Raw genomic sequence first — 16,534 nt, forward strand, 5'->3', positions numbered from 1 at the left:
AGGAAGCAATATATTTGTAATCCCAAGCAATATGTGTGTGATCTCTTGCACTGAAACACTGTTAATCCAGGAGTAACAACTCCACCTCCATATCAGGACTGCTGATGGGAAGGTGAACCCACAGGTGAACCCACAGGAGATCCCACAGGTGAACCCACAGGTGATCCCACAGGTGAACCCACAGGTGATCCATGACTGTCCAGGTACTGTACAGCAGAAATGGGAGAGTCCCATACATCCGGTCAGCTCCAGAGGTTCTGGTATTCCATTTCGGTTCAGTGGCAGAGGGTCAGGGTCATCTTCCCCCTGACCATTAGAGTGCTGCAGAATGAAGGCACAGTGTGGGCCATCTCAACTGGGTGTTCACACACAGCATTGAGGTCACTAGGCAGTCTGAATGAATTACAGCTTCTGTTGCTTAGGTCTCCATGTTAATATATTTTTTTTGTTTACAAAATTAGTAGAAACAGTCCTTTACTACAACTCCTTTACAAACCAACCCAGACACTAAATCAAGTTTACAGACACCAAGTCAAACACAGCAGCAAATCTTTAGAGGCAGCAAGAGCCAACAGCAGTGGCCATCAGCTTTTCTCCTGATAAATGATCGATCTTGTTATATTGAGAAACATAACAAAACAAATGAACACATTACTAAAAGATTATTAGCTTTGTTTTTTAGAGGTCATAAAATAATACATTTTTGTTCTTAAGATAACAGCATTTGGAAATAATTTCAAGGCAGTTCTAGGCCTACATAGTTTTAAGCGTGGAGTATGAAATAATTTCACCCTCAAGTCAAAGATTCACAGTAGTGCTTCCAGCATGGTTAAAAGGTAAGATGTTGGTATGTGAAAGACTAGTGTGAGAACCTTGTGTCATGTCTGTGTGTGTCCTCTTCCAGCATGGTTAAAAAGGTAAGGTGTTGGTGGTGAGAGACTAGCGTGAGAACCTGGTGTCATGTCTATGTCCCCTACCAGCATGGTTAAAAAGGTATGATGGGTGTGATTAACTAGTGTGAGAACCTGGTGTCATGTCTGTGTGCTTCCAGCATGGTTAAAAAGGTAAGGTGTTGGTGGTGAGAGACTAGCGTGAGAACCTGGTGTCATGTCTGTGTGTTTCCAGCAAGGTTAAAAAGGTAAGGTGTTGGTGGTGAGAGACTAGCGTGAGAACCTGGTGTCATGTCTGTGTGCTTCCAGCATGGTTAAAAAGGTAAGGTGTTGGTGGTGAGAGACTAGCGTGAGAACCTGGTGTCATGTCTGTGTGCTTCCAGCATGGTTAAAAAGGTAAGGTGTTGGTGGTGAGAGACTAGCGTGGGAACCTGGTGTCATGTCTGTGTGACTCCTCTCCACTTCCCTCTTCTCAGCACCTGCTCTGGTCTCCAGCTGCAGCAGCAGGGCTCTCACTGGGGCTACTGACTGAAGCAGGTTTTTGTACGACTCTGTATCACTGTGTGAACTCATAGACACCACTTCTCAGCTCATGGAAACTCATGCAGTAATAATCTCCTGCATCTTCACTCTGGACTCCACTGATGGTCAGACTGTAGTCATTCCCAGATCCACTGCCACTAAACCGAGATGGAATACCAGACTGGAGGCTGCTCACTTTATAGATGAGGAGTTTGGGTTTCTCCCCAGACTTCTGTTGGTACCAGGAGATGCATTTTGGAGAACAGTCCCAATGAGTGCTTCCAGTCCGTTTACAGCTGATTTTAACTAAGCCTCCTGGACTGCTGGTCACTGCTGGAGGTTGCGTAAGAGTGACCTGTCCCATAGAATCTAACAAAAGAGGCAAAAACAGCATATGGTTCAGGAAGGTACCTACTTATCAAATTAACATGTACACATTGAATAATATAATGTTTTCCGAGCTGGTGATCACTAAATCTGTCAACACTGAAAGTTCTGAATTCACCTTGAATGCAGACGACGAGAGACCACAGGAAGAGTGCAGTGAAGGCCATCGCTGGTCTGTGCTGATGGATCAGTTGTAAGCGTTCAGCTGCCCCAACATCAAGCATCTGGACCAAATATGCTCTGCACATGCAAACACGTCCCTATGCAAATGACTCTCTAACAGCCACTCTCCACTGAACACTGTTGTTGCTGCTGACACCACAATCTCTTCAAGACATGAGGTCAGGTTTGCCACTGGCACACAAAGGCATTTCTCCGCTCTCTGCTATATGTGTAGGTACTGATGTAATGCAGAGAAATATCCATCTCCTTTCTGTGTAGCCTACTAATCACCCCCCATGTTATCTGTGCACTATTCAACCCCCATATTATCTGTGTCGTGACTTCCACCTCAGTACCAGCAGGGGGCAGTAGCTGCAGCACAAGGCTACACTCACTGGGCCATCTGACTGATGGAGGCTTTTATTGGTATATTGTGTATATGTATATGTATATTAGTAAACAGTGTTTCTAAGTATGTCTTAATGTTTCACATGCCTTTATGTACTTGTTTACATGTCAGGACCCTTTGAATCATCATCAAATGTATGCAGCATCTGAAACTCTTTAGATTTCTCTCTCCAGCAGGGTGTGAGAACCAGACACACACTCACTTCTGCTATCACAGGGCATCAGCAACACTAGTGCAAAATCCAGATTACCCCCCATCTACCAGATTACCACCCATCTGAACCTACCATATTACCACCAATTGAAACCTACCAGATTACCACCCATCTATACCTACTGTACCAGATTACCACCCATCAAAACCTACCAGATTACCACCCATCTAAACCTACCAGATTACCACCCATCTAAACCCAACGGAGAAGTTTAGTGGAAGATTTCACACATGGAAATATTTCTCATGGAAGAATTTATGATCCCTCACTTACTTCATTTGACTTGGAAAGGGTTGGAGAATACAGTAGAACAGGACTTCTAAACATGTAGGAGCAATATATTTTCCAGTATTGTGGGAGAAACTATTTCCTTTATTTCCATTGAATGTTCAGTGTAATCTGAAAGATAGTTCAGTCATATTATATGACTAGATCCATTTTATTGCACTGGCTGTTCATATTTACCAAAGTAGTAAAATTACAGTTGCACTGCAACACAACAACCAATTCAAAATAGGCTTCAAGTCAAATGACAGTATAGCACACCTGCCACTGATGGCTACACACACAGGTCAAAACCAGGGCACAAATGGCCGATCCAACAATGGCTTCTCACTTTAAACACATACTGTACATGTAGGGGAACAGAAGCACATGAAATGCAAAAGCTTTCCTCTCTTTAGTCCCTGTTTGGATTCTTCCACGGTTTCAGAAGTACATCAATTGTATACAGGCAATCAATAAGCAATATCTATATAATCAAATTATGTTTAAGTAAATATTGCCTGAAGAGGATCAGGATTAGTATCTGGATTAGGTTCTGACTTCTGATCCCATCTTAGGGCTTCACCATGATGAGGACGCTCTGCTATGTGTGGACATACTGATTGGTGTGGTCCCATCTTAGGGCTTCACCATGATGAGGGCTCTGTGTGGACGTACTGTACCAACAGAATGCAGAGAAACATCCCTCTTTCTTCCCCTCCTTTAGTTAGTGTGTTCACACCTGAATCTGCTCCATGCGCACTCCCACCTCACCACCAGCAGGGGGCTCCACCTGCAGCAGTAGATCACACTCACTGTGCCACCTGACTGACTGAGAGAGGGTGAGGTTTTTGTACAAGTCTGTATCACTGTGTGGACACCCAAGTACTGCTATCAACTTTATGAGAACTCATGCAGTAATAATCTCCTGCATCTTCACTCTGGACTCCACTGATGGTCAGACTGTAGTCATTCCCAGATCCACCACCACTAAACCGAGATGGAATACCAGACTGGAGGCTGCTCACTCTGTAGATGAGGAGTTTGGGTTTCTCTCCAGACTGCTGTTGGTACCAGGAGATGCATGGTGTGCCAGTACAGTCCCGATTAAAACTTCCACTGCGTTTACAGCTGATTGTGACTGTGCCCCCTGGACTGGTCAATATGGCTGGAGTTTGAGTAACGGTCACCTGTGCCCTGCAGTCTGTGGAAAGAAAGAAGCAATGTCAGCATATTGTTTGTGTAAACAAACTGTAGTTTAGTAAATAACACAGTAGAGTGTTTACATGGCGCATGATAATGTTGCTGCATCACAACAACATGTGTACAGTGTGTAGATGTGTCAGCACTCCAACTCCCAAACTCACCTTGGATATAGAGGAGCAGAGAGTAGATGAAAAGGGTGATGAAAGCCATTGTTGTGGATGATGAGGACAGTAGTCAGTCATGAAGCCCTTAGTCGCTCTAAAAACATGAAGATATGGGGAGAGCATGCAAACTAGCATCTCTATGGAAATCACATTCCTGACGTCACACTGAGCTGCACACAGGGTTGGGTAGTAACGGATTACATGTAATCTGGATTACGTGATCTGATTACAAAAATCAAGTAACTATAATCAGCCCAGATTACAATAAAAAAAATGTGTAATCAGATTACAGTTACATTGTTGGGGATTACCTGATTACATTTTATCATGCAAACAATGCAACTTTTTTATGATAGCCTGGCTATTTACTAACTTATTTACTATTGGGGCAGGTCTCTCGGCACACTGCCTGATCTTTTCCTCCTAATCTTAATGTAGCATCTTGTTTTAGTGTTACCGTTTACTTTGAGAAAGTCACCAGGTCCCCCTGGTTGAAAAACATCCCAAAGGAATGATTTTCTCACCCCCACAATTGAAATGGACATGGTGTCATTCAATCTCAGGCCATGTCCCTGGGTCAAAAAAATCCAGCGAAAGCTAAATTCATTGTCCAGGTGTGCCCTTATAAAGGTTAAGCTAAGTTGTGCATGTTTGGAGAATAGTGATCCATGATCACATCCATGATGACTAGGTAATACATTTTGGGATGGGGTGAAAATTTCAACCACCAAAACACCACCCCCAAAGTGGAGAATAGCTATAGAAACGTATTAGTTTTGGGTGTTTTTCAGACAATGGGACCTGGTGACCTTAAAGTAAATGGTAACACTAAAACAAGGGGCTACATTAAGATTTTTGGAGGAAAAGATCAGTTAATTCACACAGGAATGCTTTACTCAGAGCAAAGAGATTTCTTAGATGTAATGAAATAATAAAGAAGAAATAGAATGAGAATTCTTTCATCAATTCAGTGGTGGTGTCTTTTACTTAAGGGACATATTTATTGAAGTAATCTAAAAGTAATCCTAAAGTAATCAGATTACGTTACATGTTTTTGCTAATCCAACGGATTACGTTACTGATTACAAAAATTGCCATGTAATTTGTAGTCAGTAATGGATTACATTTCAAAGTAATCTGACCCAACCCTGGCTGCACACATCTATCACACACACACAAGACGCTAAAGGTGCTTGCACACCACCCCAATAAACACCAACAAACACCAATACATTCCAACAAACACCAATAAACTCCAACCAACTCAAATAAACACCAACAAATTGGTAGTTATTGGGAGAAATAATCTTTCCATTACATGAATCTTTATTCTTTGATTTACATTTCCACTGAATGTTGCATTTGACTCTAATCTACTGAATGATAATCAGTTTGATAGCACTGGTTGGTTGTTCATATGTATCAAAGGTGGGAAATGACTACAGGCCCATGCTGGGAACTCACACTCTGTATAGTGTGCAGCCACTGACAGTCATTGAAGCATGAAGAGGTTTTTGTACAGCCTCTCTATGAGTTTGTATCACTGTGGTGGACTTTTGGTGGCGCCACCAGACTGGATGTTGGCAGTAAGTAAACTTTTCTAATCACACATCACAATAGTTTATCATAATTTCTTTAACTGTTCATCTGCACCTTATATTTATATAGGTCTATGTATGTTTAAATACATGTAGAAATTTTACTTCACTTGACGTGACTTTATGGAAAATGTGCATACACTAACATTTTAAACTTAATAATTCAAGGCCGTGTAAAGTGCCTAATCAGAAAATCAGATTTTACCTCATGAAAGAGGGTCGCAAAAATATATTAATTTGGCTTTTTTATGGTACCCGGTGCCTTAAATGTTGGTTGTTGAGAATGTGAGTAGGAGGGGAGTTTTTGTACGGCTGCTAGTAGGGTTTGTATCGCTGTGGTACACTTTCGGCAGCGGCACAGGACTTGATGTGGGCAGTAAGTTACTGTTTTCTCTCAGAAATAAATATCACATGACATTGAAGTAATTACAGTGCTTATAGTCAAAAAAGCCTGCATTTAGGAAGATTTTTTATTTGAGAAAAAACTCATTCTCAGATATATTTGGTAAACACTGCGACACTGTGCTGTTTATGTACAGTTTTTTTTATCGTTATGATTTTGTGAAAATTAATAGATTTTAAGCCTGCCAGAGGAACATGATTGTTTCTGAAAACAGGAAAACTATTGTAAAAATATCTGTTTCGGTAGAAGAATATTTAATATTCTTACGTTGTTATAAAAATATGGTCTTAGCCAAATAAGTGCAGTATTGTCTTTCCCTCAGTATGTTGACAAGAAATAACCTTGTTCACATTTTCAGCCATGTGAAAATTATCTTTTGAGCAGTGGCTCTTTTTTAATCAAAGTAGTAGAACACCACTGTAATTACTCATAGAGGAGCTGAACACAAATGTTTCTGTCTCAATTCCACCGTGCGGTGCAGGAAAGTATTTGATATTAATAGAATCAATGCTGATATAACATTATCTAATACTGACACTTGTTCTGTGTGCTGATACTTGAGAAGTCATCATTTAGAGATAACGAAAGCAATTGGTGTCTGTTTCTGGCCTTTCTGCTAACTGCCCCGTCCCATTTGTAATCTCCTGATCAATGGTGTGTTCCAGCAAACAGGCAGCCCACGCTGACCGTGCTGCCTCCCTCTAGTGAGGAGTTGAGCAGGAAGAGCTCGGCCACACTGGTGTGCCTGGCTGACCAGGGCTTCCCCTCCGACTGGAGCCTGAGCTGGAAGGTGGATGGGACCAGTAAGAGTGGAGTGGCCAGTCGTGGGCTCATGAAGGACGCTCTGTACAGCTGGAGCAGCACCCTGACGCTCAGTGATGCCGAGTGGAACGGGGCCTCTTCAGTGGTCTGTGAGGCCACCCAGGGATCTCAGACAGCGGTCACTAAAGCCCTGAGCAGAGCGGACTGCTCTCAGTAGGGTCCAGTCTTCTGCTCCGATAAGGCGGCTGCTCTCTTAGCTTAAGTCCTAACGTGGAGCGCCACTATAGGCAGCTTCATCACATGCCGTGCTGCAGTTGTTTTTGTTACTTTCTTTTTTTATTCTGATTGTATGTATGGTCTTCCACTCAAGCTGAAATGCTGTCACTGATAAAAAATGCCTTTGCCTGATCAGATTTTTGTCAGTTGAAGATGTATTTTTTAAAGGCTCTAAAATAAAAGGTCAACATCAGTGTGTTTTTGTGTCTTTTTATGAGTTGTAATGTTTCAAGTGATGCTGAAAATAGCAGTCAGTAATTCAGTTGCTAAAACACAATTTTGAATCTAAAAACAGTGATGTTTATCATTTCTAAATTGTACATCTTATTATCAAAAATAGTAAAAAAAAAAAAACTTTGCCCTCGTTTCTCTTGAGACAGTTGAACATCTGGTAGTGGAGTTGGTCTATTTGGGGATCTGAAAAAGCACCTAACCCTGACTATGCAAATAGTATCAACAGAGCACAACCTCCCTGTTTCACAACCTACAAGAGTCTAAACCACCACATGACATGATGTATTAATTTCACAGCTTCAAGGGTGCTTTCCTTTATAAGATAGTGACATGAAACTACAATTCTTACATTGATATAGATTTTTCCGTTCACAACAGAGACATTTTAGGTAATTGCATTTAACATGTTGAGCAATTCAGCACCACAGCCAGACAGGACAGCTCCCCACACTTGTACAGTCATACTACACCAGGCCACCATCCATCAGGAAGTACATTATGATGAACATTTGCACTGTCAGTACATGGTCCAGTGATCTGGCAAAGTCTCTTGATGAGATGTACCAGCTGTGCTCCATCAGAAACTCATTCTAGATGACCTTCATCACCAGATCTCCTTTCACGTTGGTGTAATTTTGACATTCTTTAGATACAATGAGAATTACTAAAGAGTGGTGCAAGACATTTTGAGAATCCCTTAAAGCATCACTTTACAGTAAATGTTTTATTAGTTTAATTGCTGGATTGCTGCTGTCCCTATAAGATCACCATTCAACTCAATTTAAATCAATTCAATTCATTTCCGACTCAAAAAAGGGTCCATAGCATAGAAAAATAAAATAGATAAGATCATCATGTAATATAATATTAGAAGTGAATTACATGTTATACATGTATTTTAGTTTGTCAAGACCAACCAATCAATCCACCAATCAATCAATTCAACAGTGACATGAAATTACAATTTTAATGTTTCTAGATGTAACACAAAAGATTTTCACTAATGGCATTTGTCATGTTGGCATTTCAGGACAGCTCCTCTTATGTCATTATTTAGTCTCTGGACACTTTTCATATCTTTTCAGGGTAATGTAATATTAGACTTGATTAATGCTTGTCATCCACATATCATATAAACAGAATATCCCAATATCCCAAGCAGTATTTGTGAGAGGAAGCAATATATTTGCAATCCCAAGCAATATGTGTGTGATCTCTTGCACTGAAACACTGTTAATCCAGGAGCAACAAATCCACCTCCATATCAGGACTGCTGATGGGAAGGTGAACCCACAGGTGAACCCACAGGTGATCCATGACCATACCTGTCAACACTCCCGTTTTTCCCGGGTTCTCCCGTATTTCAAGGTCATCTCCCAGCACCCTCCCGTTTTGTTATTTCTCCCGGAAAACTCCCGTAATTTGCATGGCCATCAAACTTCATTTTAAAATCATTGATCCATTCATTTTTTCTATTAGTTTGACATCTCCCAGGTTGCCAGATTGTGTATGAAATACACCCTACACATACACGATCACTTAGTTTCAATTTCAACCGTTTTGTCATAGGCTAAAACCAGGCAACCCAAAACCCAAATAAGGAAGCAGGTGCCGACTGCGCAGTCTGAGTCTCTTGGGTCTCGTGGGCAACAAGCGGGCTAGTTGAATGGCCTACTCCAGAACTAGCTGTTGTGAAATTGTTGGGAATTTAATTGATTAACACATCACTGTTATTGAGTGTTGTTGATACACTGAACTTGTGCCCTCGGAACCAAATCTGACAGCAAGCAGGTTGGAGTTTTGGAAGTAGGCTGCAGGCAGGCAGCTGGTGGATACATAACTGGCATGCATAAGGTAATGGTAAGGTAAAAGTAAAGACCGAAATGCAGTGTTGAAACACGTGTATGAAACGTATGAAATATGCAAACACTGATATAAACACTACACAGACACTACATCCGGTCAGCTCCAGTGGCAGAGGGTCAGGGTCATCTTCCCCCTGACCATTAGAGTGCTGCAGGCTGAAGGCACAGTGTGGGTCAACTCAACTGGGTGTTCACACACAGCATTGAGGTCACTAGGCAGTCTGAATGATCTACAGCTTCTGTTGTTTAGGTCTCCATGTTGATATCTGTTTACTAAATGACAGTAGAAACAGTCCTTTACTACAACTCCTTTACAAACAAACCAAAACACTAAATCAAGTTTACAGACACAAAGTCAAACACAGCAGCAAATCCTTAGAGGCAGCAAGAGCCAACAGCAGTGGCCATCAGCATTTCTCCTGATAAATGATCTTGTTATCTTGAGAAATTGGCCTTTTGTTTTGTGAAGATAGTTAAATAAATTCAATTATTATTACAAGAAAAAAGCTTTATTAACAAAAAGAATTAACTTGTGATCCCGAGATAACAGCATTTAAAAATAATTCCAAGGCTGTTCTTGGCCTCCATATTTTTAAGTAATTAAATAATTTCATCCTCAAGTCAAGGGTAGACAGTTGTGCTTCCAACATGGTTAAAAAGGTAAGATGTTGGTACGTGAGAGACTAGTGTGAGAACCTGTCTGTGTGCTTCCAGCATTAGATTAGACTAGATTAGATTAAACTTTATTGTCACTGTGCAGAGTACAAGTTACAAGACAACGAAATGCTATTTGCATCTAACCAGAAGTGCAAAAAAGCAGAAAAGTGCAATAGTATAGAATTTAGGTGGTGCATAGACAGGGCAGGATATAAAGTGCAGTGTAGACAGTAGTATACAGTTGGTTTACAGAAGGTGGTTTACAGTAATATAAATTAAATATAAATATGTGCAGTATATTAGCAGTAACCTTATAAGAGCAGACTATAAATATGACTATGTAGTATGAGCAACATGCACAGATATGTGCAGTGTTAGCAGTAACATTTAGGGCTGTCAATCGATTAAAAAAAATTATCTAATTAATTACATACTCTGTGATTAATTAATCTAAATTAATCGCATATATAATATTTGCTGTGAAAGTATTTTAAATATTTAAATTCAAATGAATCATTGAATAATCAGCATTAGTGACATTAAAGTTCAAAAACTATTTTATTATTATTTTAATAATGGCCATAATAATTTATGATATGACCTAATATGCTGAGGAAATAAATTCAAAAGTGCTTCGGGAAGAAGTTTTTTCATATACAAGCTATTTCAGGCCACAGATATAACCTATAGGGGACACAATGAAAATAAATTAATAAAACACTCCCCTCAATGTCAACACTATTTCTTTGCATTGATGTGCGACATTAGAGTTGATGAACTCCGGTGATATGCAAATTCTTTGCTGCAGACATTGCAGAGGACTTTATTTTAATCAACACCATCAGGCCGTTTTTTAAAAATAAATGTTCCAATCAATGATCTAGGCAGCACATTTTCTTCTCTCTCCTTCTTTTTACAGTCTAATGGTTATTGACTACAGCGGCTCGGGGTCAAAGGTCATACGGAATCGATTAATCTGCGTTATTTTTTGTTTAATCAGTTATTTTTTCTCAAATTAATTAATCGAAATTAATTAGTTATTTTGACAGCCCTAGTAACATTATAGTTAAAAAGGTAAGGTTCTGGTGGTGAGAGACTAGCGTGAGAACCTGGTGTCATGTCTGTGTGCTTCCAGCATGGTTAAAAAGGTAAGGTGTTGGTGGTGAGAGACTAGCGTGAGAATCTGGTGTAACTGAATGTGAGCTGGCTGTTATATAGGGATGTTGGTGTCATGTCTGTGTGACTCCTCTCCACTTCCCTCTTCTCAGCACCTGCTCTGGGCTCCAGCTGCAGCAGCAGGGCTCTCACTGGGGCTACTGACTGCAGCAGGTTTTTGTACGGCTCTGTATCACTGTGTGAACTCATCCACACCACTTCTGGGGTTATGGTAACTCATGCAGTAATAATCTCCTGCATCTTCTCTCTGGACTCCACTGATGGTCAGACTGTAGTCATTCCCAGATCCACTGCCACTAAACCGAGATGGAATACCAGACTGGAGGCTGTTCACTCTATAGATGAGGAGTTTGGGTTTCTCTCCAGGGTGCTGTTGGTACCAGGAGATGCATTTTGGAGAACAGTCCCAATGAATGCTTCCAGTTCGTTTACAGCTGATTTTAACTGAGCCTCCTGGACTGCTGGTCACTGCTGGAGGTTGCGTAAGAGTGACCTGTCCCATGGAATCTAACAAAAGAGGCAAAAACAGCATATGGTTCAGGAAGGTACCTACTTATCAAATTAACATGTAAACATTGAATAATATAATGTTATCAGAGCTGGTGGTCACTAAATCTGTCAACACTGAAAGTTCTGAATTCACCTTGAATGCAGACGACGAGAGACCACAGGAAGAGTGCAGTGAAGGCCATCGCTGGTCTGTGCTGACGGATCAGTTGTAAGCGTTCAGCTGCCCCAACATCAAGCATCTGGACCAAATATGCTCTGCACATGCAAACACGTCCCTATGCAAATGACTCTCTAGCAGCCACTCTCCACTGAACACTGTTGTTGCTGCTGACACCACAATCTCTTCAAGACATGAGGTCAGATTTGCCACTGGCACACAAAGGCATTTTTATATTCTGTCAACGTAGTAGGAGTCATCAAATGCTCATTTAGTTCACATATTATATTTGTTTTGCTATGTTATGGAAAGTAGGCTACAGTGTGCACGGAATGTTTCTGGTACATTATGCGAATCATCAAGTTACAGAAGGAATTCTGCTTCACACACATACAGGCACACACACACACACACACAAACACACACACACAAGCACAGACACACATGCACGCACACACACACATACACATACACACACATGCACGCACGCACGCAGGCACAACCACACACACACACACATACACACACTCCTTTAAAAAAACACAAAAGTTGCAAGAGTAGGGGATGGAGTAGGAGATGGCAAATTGACAAGCGTTATTTATTTTTGCGGAGAGACTGTGCAGGACTTTGTACCGCTTTGTGTAGTTTCTTAGTGCTTCATGTCAATACTTCATACACCTTTATGTATTTGTTTACATGTCAGGACTGTTTGAATTCTCATCAAATGTATGCAGCATCTGAAACACTGTTTAGATCCCTCTCTCCTGCAGGGTGTGTGAGACCTGGCATATTCAGCATGCTCAATCATCACACACACTCACTGCTGCTATCACAGTGCATTACTTTAACAACGCAAATGCAGCATGCTCAACCCCCCCCATTAAAATGTGATGTCAGAGTTGAGACAAGCATTAAAGCGATCGAGAAGTTTTCCCGAAAAGTTTTCCCCCTTTAATCATTTTTTGGATCCTTCCATGGTTTCAGAGGTACTTTCATCACTTATAGCATATAGCAAATTGATAAGCAAGCATCTATATAATCAACTACCATTTAAAAATATATTGTCTGGTATGGTCATATCTTCTGAAGAGGATCAGGATTAGTATCAGGATTAGGTTCTGACTTCACTCTGATTGGTGTGGTCCCATCTTAGGTCTCCACCATGATGAGGACGCTCTGCTATGTGTGGACGTACCAACAGAATGCAGAGAAACATCCCTCTCTCTTCACCTCCTGTAGTTAGTGTGTTCACACCTGAATCTGCTCCATGTGCACTCCCACCTCACCACCAGCAGGGGGCTCCATCTGCAGCAGTAGATCACACTCACTGTGCCACCTGACTGACTGAGAGAGAGGGTGAGGTTTTTGTACGGCTCTGTATCACTGTGTGAACACCCAAGTACTGCTTCCAGTGGGCTTATGGTGACTCATGCAGTAATAATCTCCTGCATCTTCACTCTGGACTCCACTGATGGTCAGACTGTAGTCATTCCCAGATCGATCCACTGCCACTAAACCGAGATGGAATACCAGACTGGAGGCTGTTCACTCTATAGATGAGGCGTTTGGGTTTCTCTCCAGACTGCTGTTGGTACCAAGAGATGCATGGTGTGCTAGTACAGTCCTGATTAATACTTCCACTGCGTTTACAGCTGATTGTGACTGTGCCCCCTGGACTGGTCGATATGGCTGGAGTTTGAGTAACGGTCACCTGTGCCCTGCAGTCTGTGGAAAGAAAGAAGCAATGTCAACATATTGTTTGTGTAAACTAGTTTAGTAAATACTACAGTAGAGTGTTTACATGGCGCACAGCAACATGTGCCAGTGTGTAGATGTGTCAGCACTCCAACTCCCAAACTCACCTTGGATGTAGAGGAGCAGAGAGTAGATGAAGAGGGTGATGAACGCCATTGTTGTGGATGATGAGGACAGTAGTCAGTCATGAAGCCCTTAGCCGCTCTAAAAACATGAAGATACGGGGAGAGCATGCAAACTAGCATCTCTATGGAAATCACCTTCCTGACGTTGCGCTGAGCTGCACACAGCTATCACACACACACAAGACGCTAAAGGTGCTTGCACACCGCCCCAATAAACACCAACAAACTCCAATAATCTCCAACAAACTCCAACAAACACCAACAATCTCCAACAGTTGTGTCAGTGTTCAGCACCATCAGTCAGTGTGTTCGTGTTTGTAGATGGAGTTGGTTTAGTTGAAAAGTTTGTCCTTTCAGCTACTGTCTGGCAGTTTGGAGCTGGAAAATGTTTTTCTAAACATCCTAAAGAGGGTTTAAAGATAACAATTGCAATCAACAGCCATCCTCAGATATGCAGTAGAACTTCCAATAATTGGGCAATGTTATTAGGAGAAATAATGTCTATGGCTAGATGTAAATGAGGATTTCTGAGCCAATAGGTATGCTTCAAATTGGTGGTGGTGGTAATTAAACATGAATGGGGCCACATTTTAGCCTAGAAATCTAGACGCACCCTAGCGGCAGCAAATTACATTTGCTGCCAGGGCTAGTCTAGCAACTCTCTTTTGGCTTGTGAGCTCGAAATATTAAACTTCTGTCAGGCCAATCAAATCGTGTATAGAGTCGTTAGACGGGCTTAACATAATGATTGATGGCCGAGTTGCAACGGTTTGGCTTAAATTCCCTGCTACTTGAAAACAAATAAGATAATGTTGCTGTTGGTGAACGGTGTGACATGAGTTAAGCTTTTATTAAGTTGGCAAAAGTTTGAACTAGCCAACTAGCTCCGCTGGTGGGAAACGCATGGGACTCATAGCGCTGTCCTATTGCGTGCAGAGAGAATTTGAAAGACAACCGATTATCCCGCCCCTCGGACTGAGCACTGCGAACGGTGAGTGCCCAGACCCTACATTTTAATGTGGGTCTGGCTCGTCAGGCTAGCCACATTTATGAATGGGAAATGTTGATTTTGTTGACAAACAATTGAAAATGTTTTACAGGGGCCATTTAAGAATCCAACCAGAACAAAGACACTCTTAAATTACATATCAAATAGAAATGTGTATGGAGAAGCTATTTACATCTGGAGATTTTTGAACCATCAGGGGTATTTCTTATCAGGGTAACAGGAAACCAGGGCACAAATGGCCCATCCATGTGTGTATCCATATCAATGAAATATGTAGAATGGCTTCTCACTTTAAACGCATTTCCACCATGGTGCCCTTGAGCAATGCACTTAACCGCACATTGCTCCTGGGACAATGTAATATGTAAGTCATTTTGGATAAAAGTGTAAATATATAAATCAATGAACATATACTGTATGTCTTATGTTATTCCAAGGTATAAAAACGAAGAATTATGCTCTTAACAAAAAAAGTGCAGTATTGTAAGAAATAGTCTTGTTCATATTTCCAGCCATCTGAAAATGCTCTTTTTAACAGCAGTTCTGTTTTATCTGATTAGAGCACCACTGGGGTATAACTGTAATTACTCGTAGACGACTATTTCTGCAGATGACTAAACTGAACACAAATGTTTCTGTCTCAGTTCAACCGTGTGGCGCATGAGAGTATTTGATATTAATGTAATAGAGCCAATGCTGATATTACTCATTCTAGACACACTGCTTTTACTTTCTGCATTTAAATAAGGGGGAACATTATCCAATACTGACACTTTTTCTGTGTGCTGATAACTTGAGAAGTCATCATTTAGAGATAACGAAAGCAAGTGGTGTCTGTTTATGGCCTTTCTGCAAAGTGCCCCGTCCCATTTGTAATCTCCTGATCAATGGTGTGTTCCAGCAAACAGGCAGCCCACGCTGACCGTGCTGCCTCCCTCTAGTGAGGAGCTGAGCAGGAAGAGCTCGGCCACACTGGTGTGCCTGGCTGACCAGGGCTTCCCCTCCGACTGGAGCCTGAGCTGGAAGGTGGATGGGACCAGTAAGAGTGGAGTGGCCAGTCGTGGGCTCATGAAGGACGTTCTGTACAGCTGGAGCAGCACCCTGACGCTCAGTGATGCCGAGTGGAACGGGGCCTCTTCAGTGGTCTGTGAGGCCACCCAGGGATCTCAGACAGCGGTCACTAAAGCCCTGAGCAGAGCGGGCTGCTCTCAGTAGGGTCCAGTCTTCTGCTCCGATGAGGCGGCTGCTCTCTTAGCTTAAGTCCTCATGTGGAGCTCCAGTATAGGCAGCTTAATCACATGCTGTGCTGCAGTTGTTTTTGGTACTTTCTTTTTTTATTCTGATTGTATGTATGGTCTTCCACTCAAGCTGAAATGCTGTCACTGATAAAAAAAATGCCTTTGCCTGATCAGATTTTTGTCAGTTGAAGATGTATTTTTTAAAGGCTCTAAAATAAAAGGTCAACATCAGTGTGTTTTTGTGTCTTTTTATGAGTTGTAATGTTTCAAGTGATGCTGAAAATAGCAGTCAGTAATTCAGTTGCTAAAACACAATCTTGAATCTAAAAACAGTGATGTTTATACAAACTAAATTGTAAATCTTATTATCAAAAATAGTAAAAAAAAAAAAAAACTTTGCCCTTGTTTCTCTTGAGATCGTTGAACATCTGGTAGTGGAGTTGGTCTATTTGGGGATCTGAAAAAGCACCCAACCCTGACTATGCAAATAGTATCAGCAGAGCACAACCTCCCTGTTTCACAACCTACAAGAGTCTAAAGCACCACATGAC

At 41.5% G+C, this 16,534-nt stretch overlaps 1 pseudogene and 3 gene segments (V, D, J or C); 2 read left to right on the forward strand and 2 right to left on the reverse strand.

Annotated features, from left to right (window-relative positions):
- Positions 1-3,584: 3,584 nt before the first annotated feature.
- LOC143141713 (Ig kappa chain V region 4135-like) lies at positions 3,585-4,282 on the reverse strand. The segment is given in 3 exon segments: positions 3,585-3,641; positions 3,730-4,052; positions 4,216-4,282. Coding segments are annotated over 3 exon segments (429 nt in total).
- Positions 4,283-6,083: 1,801 nt separating this feature from the next.
- Positions 6,084-7,450, forward strand: LOC143141714 (Ig kappa-b4 chain C region-like). The segment is given in 2 exon segments: positions 6,084-6,192; positions 6,885-7,450. Coding segments are annotated over 2 exon segments (423 nt in total).
- A 5,751-nt stretch (positions 7,451-13,201) lies between these two features.
- Positions 13,202-13,872, reverse strand: LOC143141882 (Ig kappa chain V region 4135-like; annotated as a pseudogene).
- Positions 13,873-15,636: 1,764 nt separating this feature from the next.
- LOC143141716 (Ig kappa-b4 chain C region-like) lies at positions 15,637-16,127 on the forward strand (the record flags this gene model as incomplete). The annotated part of the segment is given in 1 exon segment: positions 15,637-16,127. A coding segment is annotated over 1 exon segment (324 nt), but the record flags the coding sequence as incomplete, so codon positions are not given.
- Positions 16,128-16,534: the final 407 nt, after the last annotated feature.

The sequence above is a fragment of the Alosa pseudoharengus genome, unplaced genomic scaffold (genome assembly GCF_046254945.1).
Source record: "Alosa pseudoharengus isolate Yale_2024_CS ecotype anadromous, Long Island Sound unplaced genomic scaffold, YU_APseudo_1.1 YU_APseudo_1.1_scf_24, whole genome shotgun sequence".
Taxonomy (NCBI): domain Eukaryota; kingdom Metazoa; phylum Chordata; class Actinopteri; order Clupeiformes; family Clupeidae; genus Alosa; species Alosa pseudoharengus.